Raw genomic sequence first — 19,005 nt, forward strand, 5'->3', positions numbered from 1 at the left:
AACACATCAAGCTGATGTATCATCTTGTGCAGTGACGACAGCAGGACAGATGGTGATCTGGTTCCACTGATTGGTGCTGCAGCCCACAGCGATATCCAATCAGAGATCTTTACTGAATGACCCGGTCACTCACTGTGATTGATTCGCCGGTACTCAGAAAGCACAACCATCATGTTTCCATCATATCTACTGATCTAAATGTGTGAATCATGTGTGACAATAGTAGTTTTTACTCAGAAACATGAAATAACTTTTAAAATGACTCATTTTGTTAATGAATGCAGAGTTTCCTGCAGTTGATTGGACAAAGAAGAGAAAAGTCACCTTCTTTCTGAGAACAGAGCTGCAGTTTTTCTCAGAGATTCACTGAATGAGTCACACGATTCAGATGAAGCAGAAAACGATTAATTTAATAAATGCCTTTAAAAGGCTGTTTGATCTGAAAAGAAAGGACGTTCCTTTTGATTTCATTTAGGTCAACAGCTTCCATCCTTGGTGCTCAGATATAATCAGTCGTTGGCCTGACACATGAATACCAACGTGAACAGTGGATGATCTTCTTTATCTAGTCGATACTTTGTACAGTTCTTAGCAGGATGTTTTTATTTCCCTTCGTTTATTCATGTTACAATCAAAGATTTCCATGTATTTTTACTGAGCACATCTCTATCAATCTTTTTTCAATCTGGAGAGTTACATATTCAGTCTTTTTTCAGGAACTGTTCAGTTTCATGATTGAAATTTTTCTGTGATTAAAAAGATTGAAGTTTGTGGTTGTAATCTGGAAAGGTTTTGTAGGAACTGTAAGCTGTGGCTTCTTCCTAAATGACCTCTGATTTACAGAGTTTTTCCATGTTTTTATTCATGAGTCTTGAATTAGTATTTTCACCATTTTATTGCTCAACTTTGCATTCTGCTTTCTGATAGTTATGTGTTAGTTTCTCTTTTATTTTTAATGCTCACTTAATCACATTTATAGTAATGTTTCTCTTCTTTGCATATTATTAAGGTGTGTATTTTTAGATAAGTAAAAATACCAATATGCTGATGGACTAATGTCTCATTACGGCTGCATTTCAACGTGTTAGAGGTCGTTGACTGGAGTAGATTTGCCTTTTGCAGACATAATCCGAGGTAAGTTTAAGTCTTCATGGCTAATCCCTGAGTTACCAGCTTTTTTGAGCTTTTTTGAGGTTTAAGATCAGAATTTGCACCTGATCAACATCTGTCTACAAATTTAGAGCACAAGAGTGTATCTGTGCATAACAGCCTGATGACGTTGCATGAACACAGCAGATCCAGATCCATTTCCACAGACAGAACAAGTCTCTTGAAATGTAGACATTCATTTTGTCTTTTGCGTACGACGTTTTAAACAAATAAAATGTCATCATTTAGAAGAACTTCAGTTTAATGGACATTGAATTATTTGGATTGTTAGTAAAGTTACACAGTCAAAAATGAAGCTGCAAGCTATATAATTAGCTAGAAAGCTACATATTTAGCTCACAAAACATATTTAGTTAGCAAGTCAAATATTTAGCTTTCAAATAAATATTTTATTTGGAGTTAAATATATAGATTAGAGTAAAACAATTAGCTCCAAGCTACATATTTAGTTAGCAAGCTTAATATTTAGCTCCAAAATAAATGTTTAGTTACCAAGCTAAATACTTAGCATAGAGCTAAATGTTTTAGTAGAGCTAGATATTTAGCTCAATGCTAAGTAAGGAGCAGGTTGTGAGTGAGTGTCTGGATCAGTGGAAGGGATGTGGCTCATGTTGAGTCCCAGCTCTGATTTTGATTCTGTTGTTTGCCTTCCTGATCATCATTTAAAGAGTCCAGAATCTTCCATCTCTAACGTGTCGGACATTTTTTAAACAAGCATCGCTAAACTTTTAAATCTAGTGTTATCAGCAGCAATTATTATTTCAACATTTTTGTTGCCATAAATAAAATAGTTTGTTTTTGGTCAAACCACACAACAGCATAAGCTCACCACGTTCCTCCCTCCCAAACTGATTCCTTTCTGTGATCAATCAATGTGGGGTTGAGTTATTGCTGAACGCATCCATTCATGTTCACAGCTGGGTTCGGTGCTCCAAGCAAAAGGTTTTAATTAGAGATTCACACAAACATAAAAACCCAGAACAGAGGATTTCCAGTTCAGTCCTCCACAACGGGCCTGTTTGACTCCTGCGAAACAGTTTCAATCTGTGACGTATCAATTTCAGTAATAACAAGTTGAAAGGGGCAAATCACTACCTATTATACTGGATAGTCTATAAATCAATCCTTCTCCCCTGCTTAGTTGGAAAATGGCAGTATTCTCATTAAATTGCTTGTTCTACTAAAACTGTGACTCGGCTCGCCGTGGAAGACACAATCAGTAATTGCCTCCTGGGAAACGGTCTATTCAACTTCATTGACTCCGTTGTAGACGTTGGTGTATCTTAATTGAAACACAAAGCCTAGTTTAGACTGCAACTAGAAATACTAATGATACTTTGGCTCTCAGTGTTTCTTACCATTTTGAAGCTGTGGATGAACATATGAGTTCATCCACAGGGAGATAAAAACACTATCACACTTCTGTCTGTATCGTCATGTATGAAATACAGTCGACTAATTTAGCAGTTTGAGATCAACAAAGTGAACATCACTCTATAGAAAACCTGCTAAATATATTTCAAACACCTAACAGGGACCTCAGTGCATAACTTGCATTAGAAATGCACCAAATGTTAATTTCATTGAACCATTTTCAAGCTTTGGATGAAGTAGATTTACATTAAAATTACATTAGCTTTCATATTAGCTTAATTTTAAAATTTTCACCCATCAGTCTTTTGGTTTTTGACTTGACTCAATGCACTCGCACCGACAAATCAGATAATTGAAGAATCTGGATTTGTTAAACCTAGTTTGACATGCAGAGCCACAGATTTTAAAATAGAAATTAAATTTGAGTTATTCTGGATGCCAAAAATGACCCAATACTTTACACTCTGCAGTCTCATCTGCAGGTTGTTTGTGTAATCTGCAGATAGTTGTTGAAGGTAAATATTTTGACTGAAATGTCCAGAACAATTATACCTTTAGGTTTGGAAAGATAAGGAATGAAAAAATGAACATTGTGTAAGAACCGTGTTTTTACGTTTTTCACTGCGTTCTAACTTTACAGGAAGAATATTTCATACCAACTTGAGAAAAAATCTGTCTTTTCCCCCCCAAGTGCAAATTATCAAACTAATAAAATGCAGGAAATTTTCCAGCTACCCTCCTGCAAATATTGTTGGAAAATCAATATTTTCCAACAATATTGATTGTTGGAAAATAATCAATAAGAGATAAAATAGGTTTATCTCTTCATTAGTTGAAGAGATAAATCTACTTCAACTAATGAAATACAACTAAAACTGATTAAATTTATATTTTTCTAGATTTGAACATTGCAAGTAAACAAAATAACACTTTAGTTTGGCCTTTAACTAAACATTATGTAAATGTATGCAGTAACCTTTTTCTTTTTTGTCATGCAAAACAATACTCTTTGCTCCATATTTGAATGTTGACAATACATTTTCAGCTTGATTTAAATAAAAACCTTCACTTAAGCACAAAAAAATAATCAGTTCTTTTCATCCCTGATAACACTCAACTATATTAAAAACTCAGATTTTAATAACCGTCAGATGAGAAAGAGTTTTTTCTAAACAACTGATGCTCCATTTTCTTGCAAGAAACATTTCAGAGGATTATTCTTCAATTCTCCCGTAACGTTTCATCTTTAATGCAAATCTTTTTAGAAGTCCAATAAGATTTCCCATGGAAGTAATTTACAGCAAATTAGAAATCTAATGAGAGTGAAAGTGAAGCCTTGAAGTGCCAGGCGTGAGTTTATCCAAGAATAATAACTCATTATCATCCTGTCTGCCTTTCTACTTCATCTCTTCCAATCATTTCACGCTGCTGATGGACCGACTCGTCCCTGTCCGCTCCTCTTCCTCGCAGGTCTGATCGTGTACCTGGGGATGATGGTTGGAGCCTTCGTCTGGGGCGGCCTGGCTGATCGGATCGGTCGGAGACAGACCCTGCTCATTTCGCTCTCCATAAACAGCGTGTTCGCCTTCTTCTCGTCCTTCGTCCAGGGATACAGCTCCTTCCTTTTCTGCCGTTTGGCCTCTGGCGTCGGGTAAGCAGGCAGATGAATCACGCAGGGAGTCACAGCCACTGTGATGCATAAACAGCAGCTGAGGTGACGAGCAGTGAAATGCTCAAAATCACAAAATACATCAAGGGAAAGGCACCGAAAATGCAGCAAAAGAGCATATTGAGTCCAAAGTGATCAGTTCATGTCTTCAAAAATATATTTTTAAAATTAGAAGTATAGAAAGAGACATTAAAATGTACATTTTCACTTATCGAGAGAAAAAAAATCCAAACCAACCTGGCACTGTGTGGAAGCACAATGATTCCCATAGATTAGGGTTGGACAATAAATCAATAACAATATTTAACAATGTGATAAATATTCAATATTCAATATATAGAATATTGACTGAATTCTGATCCAGACCCGCACAGCATTGTGGGAGATGTTGGCAGAGCTAATGAAGCCAATGGCGGCACCTGCTAACTCACTCAATCTTTGGTTACCTAGCAACTCACGCGCTCCTTGGTTACCTAGCAACAGCCTGTGGAGTAACACAGGCAGCAGCAGTTTAAAGTTTCACCACCACGCCTCCTAACTGCTTAAAATTAAAAATCTAACGGAGCAGAGTGAAAACTGTGGATAAAACAGGAAAGGTCGCGTCATCAGTTTGGCAGTATTTTATACATTTAAAACAAAAACTAATCAATAACTATCCATATTGATAATTATAGATATCGGCTCATTTTTCTTGCTGAAAAGTTAGTTGTAAGTTAGTTTTGTCTTATTTCAGGTGAACTTAAATATTTGCTCCAGAATCTGGATGAAAATACAAGGTAAGGTTTCGTGGTTTTGCAGTGAAGTGTGTGAATTCATTTATTCATTTACTTATTTACTAGTCAAAGTGTGATCCTAATACAAGCCAATCATGCCTGAAAATCCTCCATATGACTGAATGAAAGCATTTCTGCAGAGAAGATAAGCAAAAGACTCATTGCAAGGAGTTTTAAATGCTGAATATCAGTTGAATGGGGCCTTTTGCATCAGAACAATGTAGAAAATCCAAAAATTGGGTTTAATTCAAACCCCTTCCTAAGAGCTTCAACACAAAAATCCCACTTCGAATGTTTTCTCTGCTTAAATACGTCTCAACACTGGCCTTCATTTTCTCTTACCTTCCTTTCAAGAGCATAATTCATCTTTTGATCGCCTCTTTCTCTGCTTTTCTGCCTCTCTCTGTAACTCTGCAGCATCGGAGGCTCCATCCCGATCGTGTTTTCTTATTACTCTGAGTTCCTGGCCCAGGAGAAGCGTGGAGAGCACCTGAGCTGGCTCTGCATGTTCTGGATGATCGGCGGTATCTACGCCTCCGCCATGGCCTGGGCCATCATCCCACACTACGGTGAGAAAAACAAACAGGTCTCTGAGGCAGGCTCTGTTTGGAATGTCATTTCAGGACATAATGAATGAAAATAAGGCATTAAAAGAACCGGAACCGTGTGCGTTTGGCCAGATGGGACTATTTTGATTATCTGTCCTTGTTAGGCTGGAGCTTTCAGATGGGCTCGGCCTACCAGTTCCACAGCTGGAGGGTTTTTGTTCTGGTGTGTGCCTTCCCGTCTGTGGCCGCCATCTCTGCCCTCTCCACCATGCCTGAGAGCCCCCGCTTCTACCTGGAGGTGAGCTGCCAGCTTCCTCCCCCGATGCTTCAATCAAGTTCATTTGTAACTGTCTTTATGTGGCTCTGAAGGTTCAGGTCAGAGTCCATCACTACACCCAAATTTCGGACCTTATCTCAAGTTCCCAGCTGTAATAAGTGAAGCTGTGCATTGACTCTAGTTCGCTCCTCTTTAGGTCCAAAGATAATAACTTCAGTTTTGTTTCTGTTTAGCTGGAGAAAGTTTTGGCACATAGATATAATGCAGAAATAATGTTTGATTCTCAGACACCCTTCAGCATGTCCTTCAGCAGTGCTCTAGTTATTTGTCTTGTTTTCCTTTTGCAGAATGGGAAGCATGACGAGGCGTGGATGATTCTGAAGCAGGTCCATGACACCAACATGAGGGCCAAAGGTTACCCAGAAAGGGTCTTCTCTGTAAGTCGCACACAGCACAGGTGATACTGAGCATAAGTGAAAATGAAGGACTGAAGATGAGATCTCTTGCTGCCAGGTGACCACCATTAAAACGGTGAAGCAGATAGATGAGCTGGTGAACATGAGCGACAGTGCGGCCTGGCATGAGAAATGGAGGCTAAAACTCTCCTCACTTTTCCACCAGGTTGGTTTCAGAGATGCCTCTGACTGATTGCTCTCTTCTTGCCATTGTTCCTTAAATGTAATGAGTGTCTCTGTGGTTTTGTGTTCTTTCAGGTGTGGAATAATTTCCAAACCGTTTTCTCCCCTGAGTACCGCCGCACCACCTACATGATGATGGCCGTGTGGTTCTCCATGTCCTTCAGGTAAGACCAGGTTGATGCTGTCAGCCAGACTTTCTGACAGAGTTAAAGGATTAAGAATTTACAGTTATTCACTTTCTGTAAAATAGTGGGAGAGAATAAAATAAAACGGGAACATTTCTACTAACTTGCTTTGATTCATTTTAAATTAAAGGTGCACAATATTTCTGTTCCTGTGAAGCCATTTAAAAGGTGCTTTCGAAAAGTAAAGGTTTTGTGTGAATTTTCCACAGTTTGGCTTTTTGGGACTGATTTTCCTTTTCTTCCTGCAGCTACTACGGCCTGACCGTGTGGTTCCCTGACATGATCAAGTACCTGCAAAAGCAGGAGTATGCCTCGCGCACCAAGGTGTTTGTCAAGGAGAAAGTGGAGCATGTCACCTTTAACTTCACTCTGGAGAACCAGGTCCACCGTCAGGGGCAGTACTTCAACGACAAGTGAGTCTGCTGAGGTCCCTCATTACAGGCTGACAGGAGAAACTGCAAGAGGGAAAAATGGTTTCTGTCATCAGTGCTTTCATTTTTATCATAGGTTATGTTTTGTTACTGTCAGTTTGAAGCAGATTTTATTCTTTTTAGAAACACTGTTTGACTTGCAGGTTATTTTATTTGCTCATGTACTTGTTTGCAGGTTCATGAATGTGAAAATGAGATCTATGGTGTTCGAAGATTCGCTGTTTGAAGAGTGTTACTTTGAGGATATCACCTCCAGCAACACTTTTTTCAAGAACTGCACATTTATTGCCACCCTCTTTTACAACACTGGTGAGGAATTCACACACGGGCTTAGTGGTTCTGGAAACTGTAGTCCAAAATCTAAAAGCATTAAACATCTTTGGAAAAAATGAAGAGTCCACTGCACTGAACCCGACTGAAAACCTGATGATTATTCCACCAAATATTGATTTCTGAATTCTTCCCGAGTTAAAACATTAGTGTTGTTGCTTCTAAATGAATATAAACTTGTTTTCTCTGCATTACTTGAGGTCTGAAAGCAATGCATCTTTCTCGTTATTTTGACCATTTCTGAGTTCATAGAATGAAAGAACAATGTTCATTTTACCCAGACATTTACCTATAATAAGTAAAATCACAGAAACTCATCATTTCAAGTGCTATGTTTATTCCAGTGCTGTATGGATGCCATCATTGTGTTTTTAGGCTGCGATCAGTAATGATGATAGAATCTGTTGTATGTTTTTGTTGGTTAGGTTTAATTAGCTGAAGTTGCTTTTTTTTTTTTATTATTTTCTGATATATAAGTTCTTTTTATCCCTGCTGCTTTTTACCGACACCCGTTCTGCCTTCGCAGATCTTTTTAAATACCGTCTGATCAACTGTAAGCTCATAAACAGCACTTTCCTGCACAACAAAGAAGGCTGCCTGCTCAGTGACGTCAGTGATGAAAATAACGCCTACATGGTCTACTTCGTCAGCTTCCTGGGTACCTTGGCAGTGTTGCCAGGTAACATTGTGTCTGCGCTCCTCATGGACAAGATTGGGCGTTTGAGGATGCTTGGTAAGACAGAGAACGGGACAACTAGATGTAGCATTTGCTCAGATGAAAGTACTGGAGAAGGAGAGAGAGCTAGTGTAAATAAATCTTTGACTTATGACATTTTAAATCATAAATGTCTTAGTCCCAAACAAATGTTTGAACATTTTGCATTTGTCTTGCGTTTTGCTAAATTCATGCAACACAACATGTTGTAAAATAACTTAAAAACAGCATAAATATGCTAAATTGTCCTAAAATTGTTAAATTGTTCACTAAAATTCAGATTTGAGGCTGAATGTTTAAAATGTTGTGGGAGTGACCAAAAAATACAACCCATAAATTATCACCATGTTTGGTGCTAATTTATGGGTGTCAATCAATCTCTGAACGCTCATAGCTGCGTGTTGGTCCTTTTCTCAGGCTCCTAACAGAAGAAGAAGAAGTTTTATTTATGTAGCACTTTTTCAGCAACAAGGCAGCTCAAAGAGTAGATGTGCAACTCGTATGATATTTTATGCATTTCAAGAAAAAACAGCCCTTGAATAAAACAGCAAGCAGTGTTGCATGAATGCTTATGGTTTTTTGTTAATTCAGAACTATATTTATAATTACTGATTGTTTATTAGGCATTATTTTCTGCTTTATAACTTCACAATAAATATAATCACAATCAGATTGAATGAAATATGACATCAAGTTGAAAAGTACTCTGTTTTTTCTTGGGGATGTTATGGGAGTGATATCATCTCATTCAGGAGGAGCTATAGCACCCCCTAGTGTCGATCTTCCCCAAAGACTCATACAGTGTTATCAGGTTGAAGTTTAACCTGACATAAACAGCATTTTCTGATCAAAATCAACAATGAAGTAGATTAGATTTATGTACATACTTGCCATTTTTCTTATATTTGAACATAACATGAAAATCTTTTGTTAGCAAAGATAGCTTAAGTCCTACAGGAAATCACATTTGCAATTTCATATCATCCTGCTTCCTTTCTGTACTCCTAGGTAAATTTACCTGTTGTTTATTTTGAGTTTGTTGACTCATATATAATGTCAAATTATGACCCCTAATCAAACTATAATAATAATAAACATCCTGCTTGTAAATACCATTTTTTGGAATTACATAATCACATTTCCTTACTTTAAATAATGGGTAGAAAAAAAACTACATCCAATCATTCAGGTGTCAAAGCAGGTACAAAATGTCCTCTGCATCCACACTGATGCATGATGGGTACAAAATGTTCTGATGGCTCCATTACTAGACAGAAAACATATTAGGACTGGAATCAGTTCACCTTGAATCAGTTGAAAACATCAGTTATTTTTAAAAACACGTTACCTTAAAGTAAGATTCGAGACCATTAATGAAAACAGTTCTTGTTAATTCAAGTAACTCTGGTTTAACTCTCAGGTTAAAAATATACAGTGGCCTGTCAACAGTAATCACGCTGCATCTCTGCTTGTCTCCTTTTTTCACAGCCGGCTCCAGCGTCATCTCTTGCGTCAGCTGTTTCTTCCTGTCTTTCGGCAACAGCGAGTCAGCCATGATCGCTCTGCTGTGCCTGTTTGGTGGGATCAGCATCGCCTCCTGGAACTCCCTGGACGTGCTGACCGTCGAGCTCTATCCGTCTCACAAGAGGTGGGTGATTTAGGCGTGCTCTGACGTCCTGAAGGCAGCAGCACTGAATGATGTCAGAGGACCTGCCTTCTGTGATTGGTCGGCTTTCAGGGACAGACGACATTGTGGGGTGAAATTATTGCTGCTGTTTGGACTGCAAAGCTCATTTTGGCATTGAATGGTTTTCATAAAGCAGATTTAATTATTACATGTATGCATCTAAAACTGATTTAAAAATAGAATAATTTAGATAAAGAGGAGCAAAATAAAATGTTTTCTATCAGAGATCAGCTTTTAGATACGATTGATGGGGAAATACCACCATCAACAGGTTATAATAAGAAATGGCATAAAAAAATCCTGAGATGTTCTTCAGTTTATTTGATTCATAGTTTGGAAATAAAGAAGGAGCAGTATCTTGTTTAAATGAGAAAACATGGGTTCTTTAATGAGTTTTAAATCTCATTAAGACTAAGATATCTTCTCTTTTAACTAAGAAAGATCATAACAGTAAAACAGCATAACATCTTAGGATTTTAGATGTCGTCTAGAAGATTTTAGACATTTTAGATGTCTGAAATTGACGATTTTAGATGTCGTCTGATTAGAGGCAATCAGGAGTTATTTCTTTTTAACATTTCTTTAAACAAAAAACTCTCTGCATCCCATTATAATTAAAAACTTTCTTTTTTAGCAACTTTTACAAAAACTGTGAAAGTTTCTCTTTTGAACAGGATATTTCTCCTGAATTTATTTCCAAGCTTTTTTCAGTTAAACGCTTCAGTTGTACTCTCCTTAAACACTAACTGAACTTCCAACACGAATCCAGCGTAACTCTTGTTCTCTCCTCTTTCCTCAGAACCACGGCTTTTGGCTTCCTCAACGCTCTGTGTAAATTAGCAGCCGTGCTCGGCATCAGCATCTTCACTTCATTCGTTGGCATAACCAAGGCCGTGCCCATCCTGTTTGCCTCTGGCGCGCTGGCAGCAGGCAGTTTTCTCGCCCTCAAACTACCAGAGACGCGGGGTCAAGTGCTCCAATAGTGTGGCGCCTGCAGCTCTGCAGAGGGCAGCAGAGCTTTAGCCACACTGCAGAGGAAACGGCTCAAAAGTTCATCAAATCGTGCCCTCTGACCCCACCCCACACTCACCTACATCCACAGTAAAACAGTAAACTACAACATGAATTTGTTAAGGTGCAACATTCAGCCATGAGAGTAAAGGTTAGTGCTGTTGCTGCATCCTGATAATTCCAGAAAAAGATTGTGTTTGTTGATGTTTACTAAAATCTGGAGATGAAAAAAACAGTAAACCAATGTAGATGTAACTCCATTAAGTTTTGTCCCCCTCAGTGTAAAAGCATCCAGGGTTGGAGGTCAGTGACTCTGATAGTTAGCAACGCAAACAGACTCATAGAAATGACCACTAGCCATCATTGCAGAGTTGTCCGTATTCACCTCCATTCTTTTGAGCGACATCAACTCACCTTTGAAGTTGTGAGTTCTTCATCTCTGTTGGACATCTGCTCAAAAATGCAACAATTCCTGCCTTGATTGGAAGCATTTTTGACTCTGCGGGGGAACACCAAGACGTGTCCGTCTTGGCCTTCCTTACTCTGTCTCTCCTGAGGTCTTGTGTTGGTGTCTAGACTAACTGCCATTTTGTAGATAATAGAACATTCTGGGTTTGCTTTGGTTATCGTTACGAATCGGAGATGAATCTCCCTCCCTTTATGGCATCACTTTGGATCGCACCAGAACAGGGATGAGTTCGAGACAAGCTTTCTGTGTCTGTCCATCTAAAGCACAACCATTTGTCATGAGAACATTTTCCCAAGGAAAATGTTCAGAATCTCCCAGTTAGCCATTATTCCAGTCAAACTGTATGTCCCTTTGTGAGAACTGCCTTTCCCCTTCTCCTTTATGAATATACAGGATGTGTGTCTTTAAGATGTTTCAGAGGGTGTTATGCATGTCACAAAGTATGAACTGTATGTAAACTTGAAAATCCAGACTATAACATGTAAACAGAGTTTTACTACATTTGCTCATATATTGTTCTCTATCAAATTTCTGTAGTATCTTGACAGGACACTAGTTCTATATTTCTTGGTACCTTTAACAGTCCTTCCCAGGTGTTTTAGAGCACACTGCACGAAACGTTGCAAAACTTGAAATGTCTGAAAGAAGATCATGATCGATAGACAAGTTAGCTAATCGCAGTCACGTTTAAGTTTTCACTGAGAACTCAAAATTTTAACAATTGTGGGTCATCTTTGCAACTGAAACCTGGCAAATAGTTGTTTATTTATTAAGTCTGTAATCATTCCATAAATGCACCTTTATTTTTTACAATGATAGGGGTGGGGCGGTTTGGAAAATCCATGGTTCAGTCAGGTTAGCGCACCATGAATACCAGCCTACAGAAAAATCATCTTTAAACCTTTTGTAGATGTTCAGCACACCAAACTTCAATTTAGTGAAACTGACTTTCTATGTTTGGTGAATTCACCAACTCCCCCACAATTCCTTATATTAGCTGATTCCTTTCTGCCTGATTCTTTTTTTGTGTGTGTTAGTAAATATTCAGTGGTTGCATAGATGAGCTAACAGGTGGGCTGTGCAGCTGCTAGCATTAGCAACATGTGTTGCTAAGTGTTTCACTCTGGTCTCAGTTTTATTCACTTTAAACACTTGCTCAATAGTTATGGAAAAACTAAAAAACATTGTAGCTGGTGTCTCCTTTCAGTTTGATCAATACGCTTTACATACTGTGCATCAATTTATCATGAGTAGCTACCATTAGCATGTGATACAGTAGCTGAAATGGGAGACCCAATCATCTAAATCCTCTCATTTAACCAAACAATATTTCTGCTGGTACTCTCAGTATGACTGCTGGTTTCTGCAACTTCAAGATGTTGATGCTCCAGGACTTTTAGTTGTTAGTGACTCACAAGTCCTGAACCGAAACATTTTTGCAGTTTACCTTCATCCCAATTAACCGATATAGGATAACAAGCTTTATTTGCCTTTTATGAATTAAATATATTAAATTCAACACCATCAGGGCTACACCTTTAACCTGATTATTGTTAGAACACAGAACTGATTGGGACATTAATTTAACATGCAGGATAATTAAGTCTTTTCCTGGACTTTAGCATATGATAGGAGCAAGACATAAAAGCACACTTATCAGAAAGAGATCACTAACAATTATCATATTTTCCATACAGGTCACATGCATTCCCACTTATATTCACAGCTACTTTCCAGAATTTGGAAAAGTAATCATGTCAGACCAGTTTTTCTTGTCCAAACTGCCATTTTGTAGGATAGGAGCCATATGTAGTTTCAATTGAATATATAGCCAAACCACTGCACTAAGAGTGCATTGTGCACAATTCTGAGAGCCTTGTGTTGTTTGACACTCATCCTGATGCGCATTAGGCTGGACAAGTAATGAAGAACCAGGGGAACATTTAATGAAAGCACAACCTTAATCGACCAAATGATGATGTTGTGAACATGCTGTAGGTTTACACAGTTCTGCAAAAAGAAAACGACCCCTCGTTTATTTGCATTTACTTTACGCTGATCTAGATTTATCACCTGATCCATCATCTATTTGTGTGCCATGAGTACCACCTGTCATGAATTATTGCCAAATATTTTCTGTGGCCTGAGTTTACACATTATGACAAGAGATCTGCTATAGATATAAATATATGTAAATAAAATAAACTATAATAGCACTAATAGGATTTTTAAATGATTTCCCCCCATGGTCTTTACAATACTAAAGTCGTTTTTTCCTGTTTGTTCATGTAGAGCAGAAACACTTTTATTTTCTCTCTGAAACTGATTCAAAACGCCAAGTTTGACAGTTCAGGTGCCCTAGAAAAAAACAAATCTCTTTGACTTGCAAAAAACTTCAGAAGCCAAAATAATTAGCAGACTACATTGCAAAATGTCCATCACACCCTCTCAGAAGCACACTGATAAACCCTGAAAAACAGAAACTGCACATGTAAGAAATAAATTCTCTGCAGACCAGCCCATGTCACACATCAAGATTCCTCTGTTTTAGCAGAGAATGCTGTTAAAATGCTAACACGCTTCTCTCATACATATCTAAGCCTATGTTACAGGGTGTTTTTGTATAATTAACTTGTTGCCTAGGCAACAGTCAGTTGTGAGTGCAAAAAGTTAACAAAGCAATAAGTGTTTGGGTGTTTGTCTCTTACAAAGTTGTTGGCAGTTGAAGCACATTACTACATGCTGGCCTTTTTCCACTGAAGGGATTGTTTAGCGTATTTGAATTGTGGCTGTGTGGAGTAGTGTTGAGCTGTTGGCGTCTTACCTGCAGTAGACAGCTGCTCTGAGCAGGGAAGATTAAAAGAGAATTCACACCTAAAATAAAAAATAATTCTAAACTTTTCTAAAAGTTTGGCTTGTTTAAGATGGAGACAATTCACTCCTTAACATGTCTGTTCCTTAAAGTTTTAACTCCACCTCTCAATGAGATTTTCTTTTTCAATCATCAATCTGAAATCGCCCTGACTGCTGTGTTTTTCACGTAAGAGACTGACTGCTCAGAACTACTCCGCACAACATTACATCAAAAATAAACTCTCCCACTAATGAAGACATGGAATAAAAAAGTTAACATTTGTGTGTGACTCTCTAAAACCACTCTTGGTCTTGAGGCTTCTGTCGATACAAGTGCATCACCATAAATTAAACGTAACAAAGAATTATCACCTTTGTCACTGTACCGTGCTGTAGAAAATGTAGTTGATTGTTTGTAAGTATAGAAACTGTGGAATCAAATATAAAAAAGTGATAAAAAAAAAGTGTAAATGAACAATGCTGTATGTTGTCTTTTGATTTTATGTATTTTGTAAATGAGAATGAGATAATACAGTAAAATCATCAATGTCAAACACCAGTTATGGATCATAGTTAGATTAAAAGTGCAGATGCAGTTTTGTTTAGAGGTGTGTGAGATTCCTCCATGTTGATTTTTGATCAGGATCGCACTTTGATGTGATCCTTTGGAACTATAACAAAACGTTATGAAAATAATGAACAATAAACAAGTGGAAAAGATGGATGGAAAGTCCATTTATTTAAATAGTCAAATATATGTATAATTACACCTAATGATCTTTGTGCCCACTCACTGCGCTAGATTCCCCTGCTGAAGGAAAACATGTTGTAGCTTGTTTAAATTTTGCTGCAGAAGATACAGATAAGCAATAAGTAAAGTTCTTGGTTTACGGGTCCATCTGTGTTCCAGCCATTATGGTGGTCATGTGATTCTAAACTAATCTTCCCCTGTGCGTTGTCTGGGGGTCACCCTTACAGAAAATCTGCAGATTGCCATTATGTAGCAAGGACTTTGATCTGCTGATTCTCTGCATCAAATGGAGCAACAGTGATTCAGATAATTACTTTTTCACAAAGGGCAAGTTAGAAGATAGATTCATCCCGTAAATGAAATCATCTCCTGAAAATCGTATTTTGTGTTTACTTAGGTCATTTCAGTCTGATTTTTAGCATATTGATCAGCAGGGGATCTCTAGTTGTATATACTTTTAAAAAAATATTGAGTATTTATCTCATTAGTGCTTAATTATATGGAAAAACGTGAGCCTTCAGGTCTCCTTTTCCCTGCGTTTTTATTTCTGCGCGGCTCACACACCGGTGAGCTGTAAAGGAGCGGACCCGCTGGAGGAAGCCAGCAGATGGCAGCCGAGCAGCTAAAGGCGCTAGCCGTCATAAAATTTAAAAGAATACGAAGAAGTCGCTCTGTCTTTCCTTTGAAAGGTGGGTTTTTTAGATAGTTGGAGAATTTTATCTAAATGAGAGTTTGGTCAACATGATTTGTTTCTTCATGTCAGTGGTTTATATATTTATGTTCTGCTGTGTTTAGCTTACAAGCTAAGTAACAGCGGCTGGTAGCAAGCAGCTAAACAAGCTAAGCTAACATTATAAAACAATCAGGACCTTGTTACTGGATGTTGTCTCCTTTTTACAGTCTCAAATACACATAAACTGTCTGTGGTTGTAAATCGGCTTTAAAGCCCATTAAAAGAGTTGGATGCTATTTTCAGTCCATCCTGATTTGGTAAAATAAAAGTTAAGAGTTTCTTACATTTCATGTAATCAATGCCCGTCCTGCGTGTAGTGTGTTTTCGTCAGTGCTTTGCTTCTGTATTTAATTTGATATGCTTAAATGGAGCAGATGATTTTGTTGTAAGATGTTCTGCGTTATAAAGCAGAGAAATGCTAACTCTAATCAGCCCGGGACCTTCTTGGTGCAAAGCGAGTTTGTTTCGGCAACAAGGCAATTCAGAATGCTTTACATGGTGAAGACGTAAAACATGGCATAATCAAGGAAAACTTGAAATATAGACTCATATCAATATTATAGTTATTAATATAAGGCAACTTTAAACAAACTGGGTTTTTTTTTAGCTCCCATTTAAAGGAACTCAGGGTTTCAGCAGCTTTGCAGTTGAGTTTCTCTAGATCTTGCTGGGACGTTAGTCCTTTAATCCTGGAAATGTTCTTCAGGTGATAGAAGGCCGACTTTGTAACTGTCTTTATGTGTCTGAAGGTTCATGTCTGAATGCATCAATAATTTTCAATCGACAAAATGACCAACATATTTGATGTGTTCTGATGATTCTAACAATAGAACTTCACAAAATGCAACGTCTGTTACTGGTTTTCACAAGTATCGACTAAATGAGGTGTTTGATGTTTTTGTAAAGTAAAGCACTTTGAACTGCCTTATTGCTGAAATGTGCTATACCAATAACCTTCACTGGTAACTAATCTTATAATTTGCTTTAATCTGAGCTTGCAGATTAAACAAGTGGGGATCCAAGATATAACCTTGTGGAACGCCACATGTGATTTCTGCCCACTCCATTGAAAAGTTACCCATTGAAGTCTCTGTTCTTTAGGCAAGACTTGAACCAGTCCAGTACTGTACCAGAGCGTCTGACCCAGCTGGAACAGGAGGATGAAAATGAAACATTCCTCATGATCAGATGAATAAATCTGTTTTTGTTCTCCACAGTGGCTGATGCTTCCCAGTGTCTCCCGCTGCACTCGGCCCATCTGCCTTTCTGTAGCTCGGCCTCTGGCTCACTTCAGACCGCCCATGGACCCGGACCCTAACCGGCCCGTTGAAACAACCATCAGAACCAAACTGACAGAAAAGTTCAAGCCCGACCACTTGGAGGTCCATAACGAAAGCCACATGCACGCGGTTCCCCCCGGATCCGAGTCCCACTTCCGAGTCCTGGTGGTCAGCACTCAGTTTGTGGGTTTGCCGCTGATTCAGCGCCACCGTCTGGTCAATGAGGCGCTGAAGGAGGAACTGAGTAGCTGTGTTCATGCGTTGGCCATCCAGGCGAAGACCCCTGAGCAGTGGGGCATGGACCCCGCTCTGGGCAAGAGCCCGTCCTGCATGGGAGGTTCGAAAAACGACCGCACCGTCGAGGAGAAGCTGAAGGCCGGGCGGGAATGAAGCGCTGGACTCTCACAGCCCGATCTTTGGTTTTATCTGCTCTGAAGGTAAAATGATGGAAGAATAAACCATCTCTTCACATTAATATTCATCTACGGTGATTTCCCTGATGTTGGTGTAAAACTGAGTACAGATGAGAATAATCAGGTTGGTTTTCTGTGCTTTTCTGCTGCTGAATGTAAATAAAAGTGTTTTCTGAGATTCATTTCCATTTTGAAGGATTTATTTGCATAAATATCTGCTTATTATATTAGGAGGGAAATTATTAGCTATTGGATTTATTTCTAGTTGAAGTCAAAACGTTTCAGTTCAGACATAATGCTGTTTGCAGTGATGCTGATTTAAAACCCAAATCTTTTATATCAATTAAATAATCCCTTTAACTTTTTTCTGTGTTTTATGTTTGTCGCACGTTATTTTGTTAAATGAAACCTTTAAATCAGATAGTATTTTTTTTATTTTAGGTCAAACTGAGGATAAAGTTAAGCTGGTTTACTGTTGGTTTTTGTATTGGATGTTAATTAGGGGTGTCAGTGTAAAGGGGGCTGACTATAGATATCTGTTTCACTTTTTAGATTTTTATTTCCTTCCACTTTGTGTTGGTTTGTCATATAAATCCAAATAAAATATGCAAATATGTTAAGTTTTTGAAATAACAAAATATGAGTAAAGTCCAAAGGGTCTTCTCAAAAATCACTTTTTTCTTTAATATTTTATTTTCCATATCACAGTAAGCTGTGCCACAAACATCCAGTGACTTTTTACTGAAAATCAGAAACAGTCTTACTCATTTATTATACTTTGCTAAATTATAGACTCACAAAATGGAAAATTAATGGCTCAAAAAGTGAAATAACTGTAAACATTAAGGAAAATGAAAAATTTTACATGTAAGAGGTAAAAGAGAATTCAGGTAGAGTTTTGACACCACTGGGTTTCTGTATATTGTAGACAATCGATCTGGCTTATTGATCGTTCTTTGTCAGTCCTGCTGGCTCGACACAAGGGGGCGGTATATGCTCACACAACGACCAACTGCGCGGATGTTTAAAAATATTTTAATCTCCTTTAAAGACACAATAACAATCATTTTAAGTCACTTTTTATTAGATATTTACAAACCTGAGAAAATCAAATCAGAAACTAGATGTTAAAATGGGTCAAACTAAGTTCACACAAAGATAAATTTAACTTTTAGGAGGAAATGTTTAAAGTCTAAACGTATTTTAATGTTTTATGTGAGTTTTCACGTCATTAAGTAAAAATCAGATTTAAAGAAGCAGAAAGTCCATGAGTTTGTTCTGGTTTCCAGCTGGACCCAGTCATGAAGTTGTTCTTGTTTATAACGTGATGACGGGTAAAAATCACCTCCTCAGGAGGCGAGGAAGATGAGACAACAGCTAAAGTGTCAGCTGGAGTCTGGCGTGAGGAAAACGGGCGTCAGAGGTTTAAATCAACTCAGCTTTGACAGGTCAATAAAGCAGAATGTTTCCCTCCAGCAGAGTTATTGTTAGCTGATGACGACCGGCCTCCAGAGGAGCTGAGTGTCGACTTCTACCGCCATCCTGGGCCTGGACCCGACGGCCTGTCAGGCCGAGCAAAAGGTTCTGGTGAGCAGGGAGAGCAACTGGTGTCACTGGTCTAGAAAAAGGCAAACAGTAACACAACCAGTTTACGACCCCTGGCACTCATTAGAGCCAGGAGGGCCCCGCGGATCGACC

The 19,005-nt window shown here is 38.3% G+C and overlaps 2 protein-coding genes across 2 annotated transcripts in view; both read left to right on the top strand.

Annotated features, from left to right (window-relative positions):
- The window catches only part of sv2a (synaptic vesicle glycoprotein 2A), a 36,082-nt gene extending 21,234 nt beyond the window's left edge, over window positions 1–14,848 (top strand). Inside the window, exons 3-13 of the mRNA XM_014989836.2 lie at window positions 4,015–4,195; window positions 5,404–5,555; window positions 5,699–5,832; window positions 6,159–6,248; window positions 6,325–6,432; window positions 6,525–6,613; window positions 6,883–7,047; window positions 7,241–7,374; window positions 7,922–8,128; window positions 9,599–9,758; window positions 10,597–14,848. Of these exons, the coding sequence (XP_014845322.1) occupies window positions 4,015–4,195; window positions 5,404–5,555; window positions 5,699–5,832; window positions 6,159–6,248; window positions 6,325–6,432; window positions 6,525–6,613; window positions 6,883–7,047; window positions 7,241–7,374; window positions 7,922–8,128; window positions 9,599–9,758; window positions 10,597–10,780 (1,604 nt within the window). The 3' untranslated portion in view covers window positions 10,781–14,848. The remainder of the gene's footprint in view (window positions 1–4,014; window positions 4,196–5,403; window positions 5,556–5,698; window positions 5,833–6,158; window positions 6,249–6,324; window positions 6,433–6,524; window positions 6,614–6,882; window positions 7,048–7,240; window positions 7,375–7,921; window positions 8,129–9,598; window positions 9,759–10,596) is intronic.
- Window positions 14,849–15,469: 621 nt separating this feature from the next.
- On the top strand, window positions 15,470–17,489 carry bola1 (bolA family member 1). The gene is made up of 2 exons (XM_014989839.2): window positions 15,470–15,570; window positions 16,832–17,489. Exon 2 carries the CDS (start codon window positions 16,838–16,840, stop codon window positions 17,282–17,284), a length of 447 nt encoding a protein of 148 aa, XP_014845325.1. The 5' UTR covers window positions 15,470–15,570; window positions 16,832–16,837; the 3' UTR covers window positions 17,285–17,489.
- The last annotated feature ends 1,516 nt before the right edge of the window (window positions 17,490–19,005 follow it).

This window comes from Poecilia mexicana, unplaced genomic scaffold (genome assembly GCF_051168715.1).
Source record: "Poecilia mexicana isolate PSO_F unplaced genomic scaffold, ASM5116871v1 scaffold_16, whole genome shotgun sequence".
Classification (NCBI taxonomy): domain Eukaryota; kingdom Metazoa; phylum Chordata; class Actinopteri; order Cyprinodontiformes; family Poeciliidae; genus Poecilia; species Poecilia mexicana.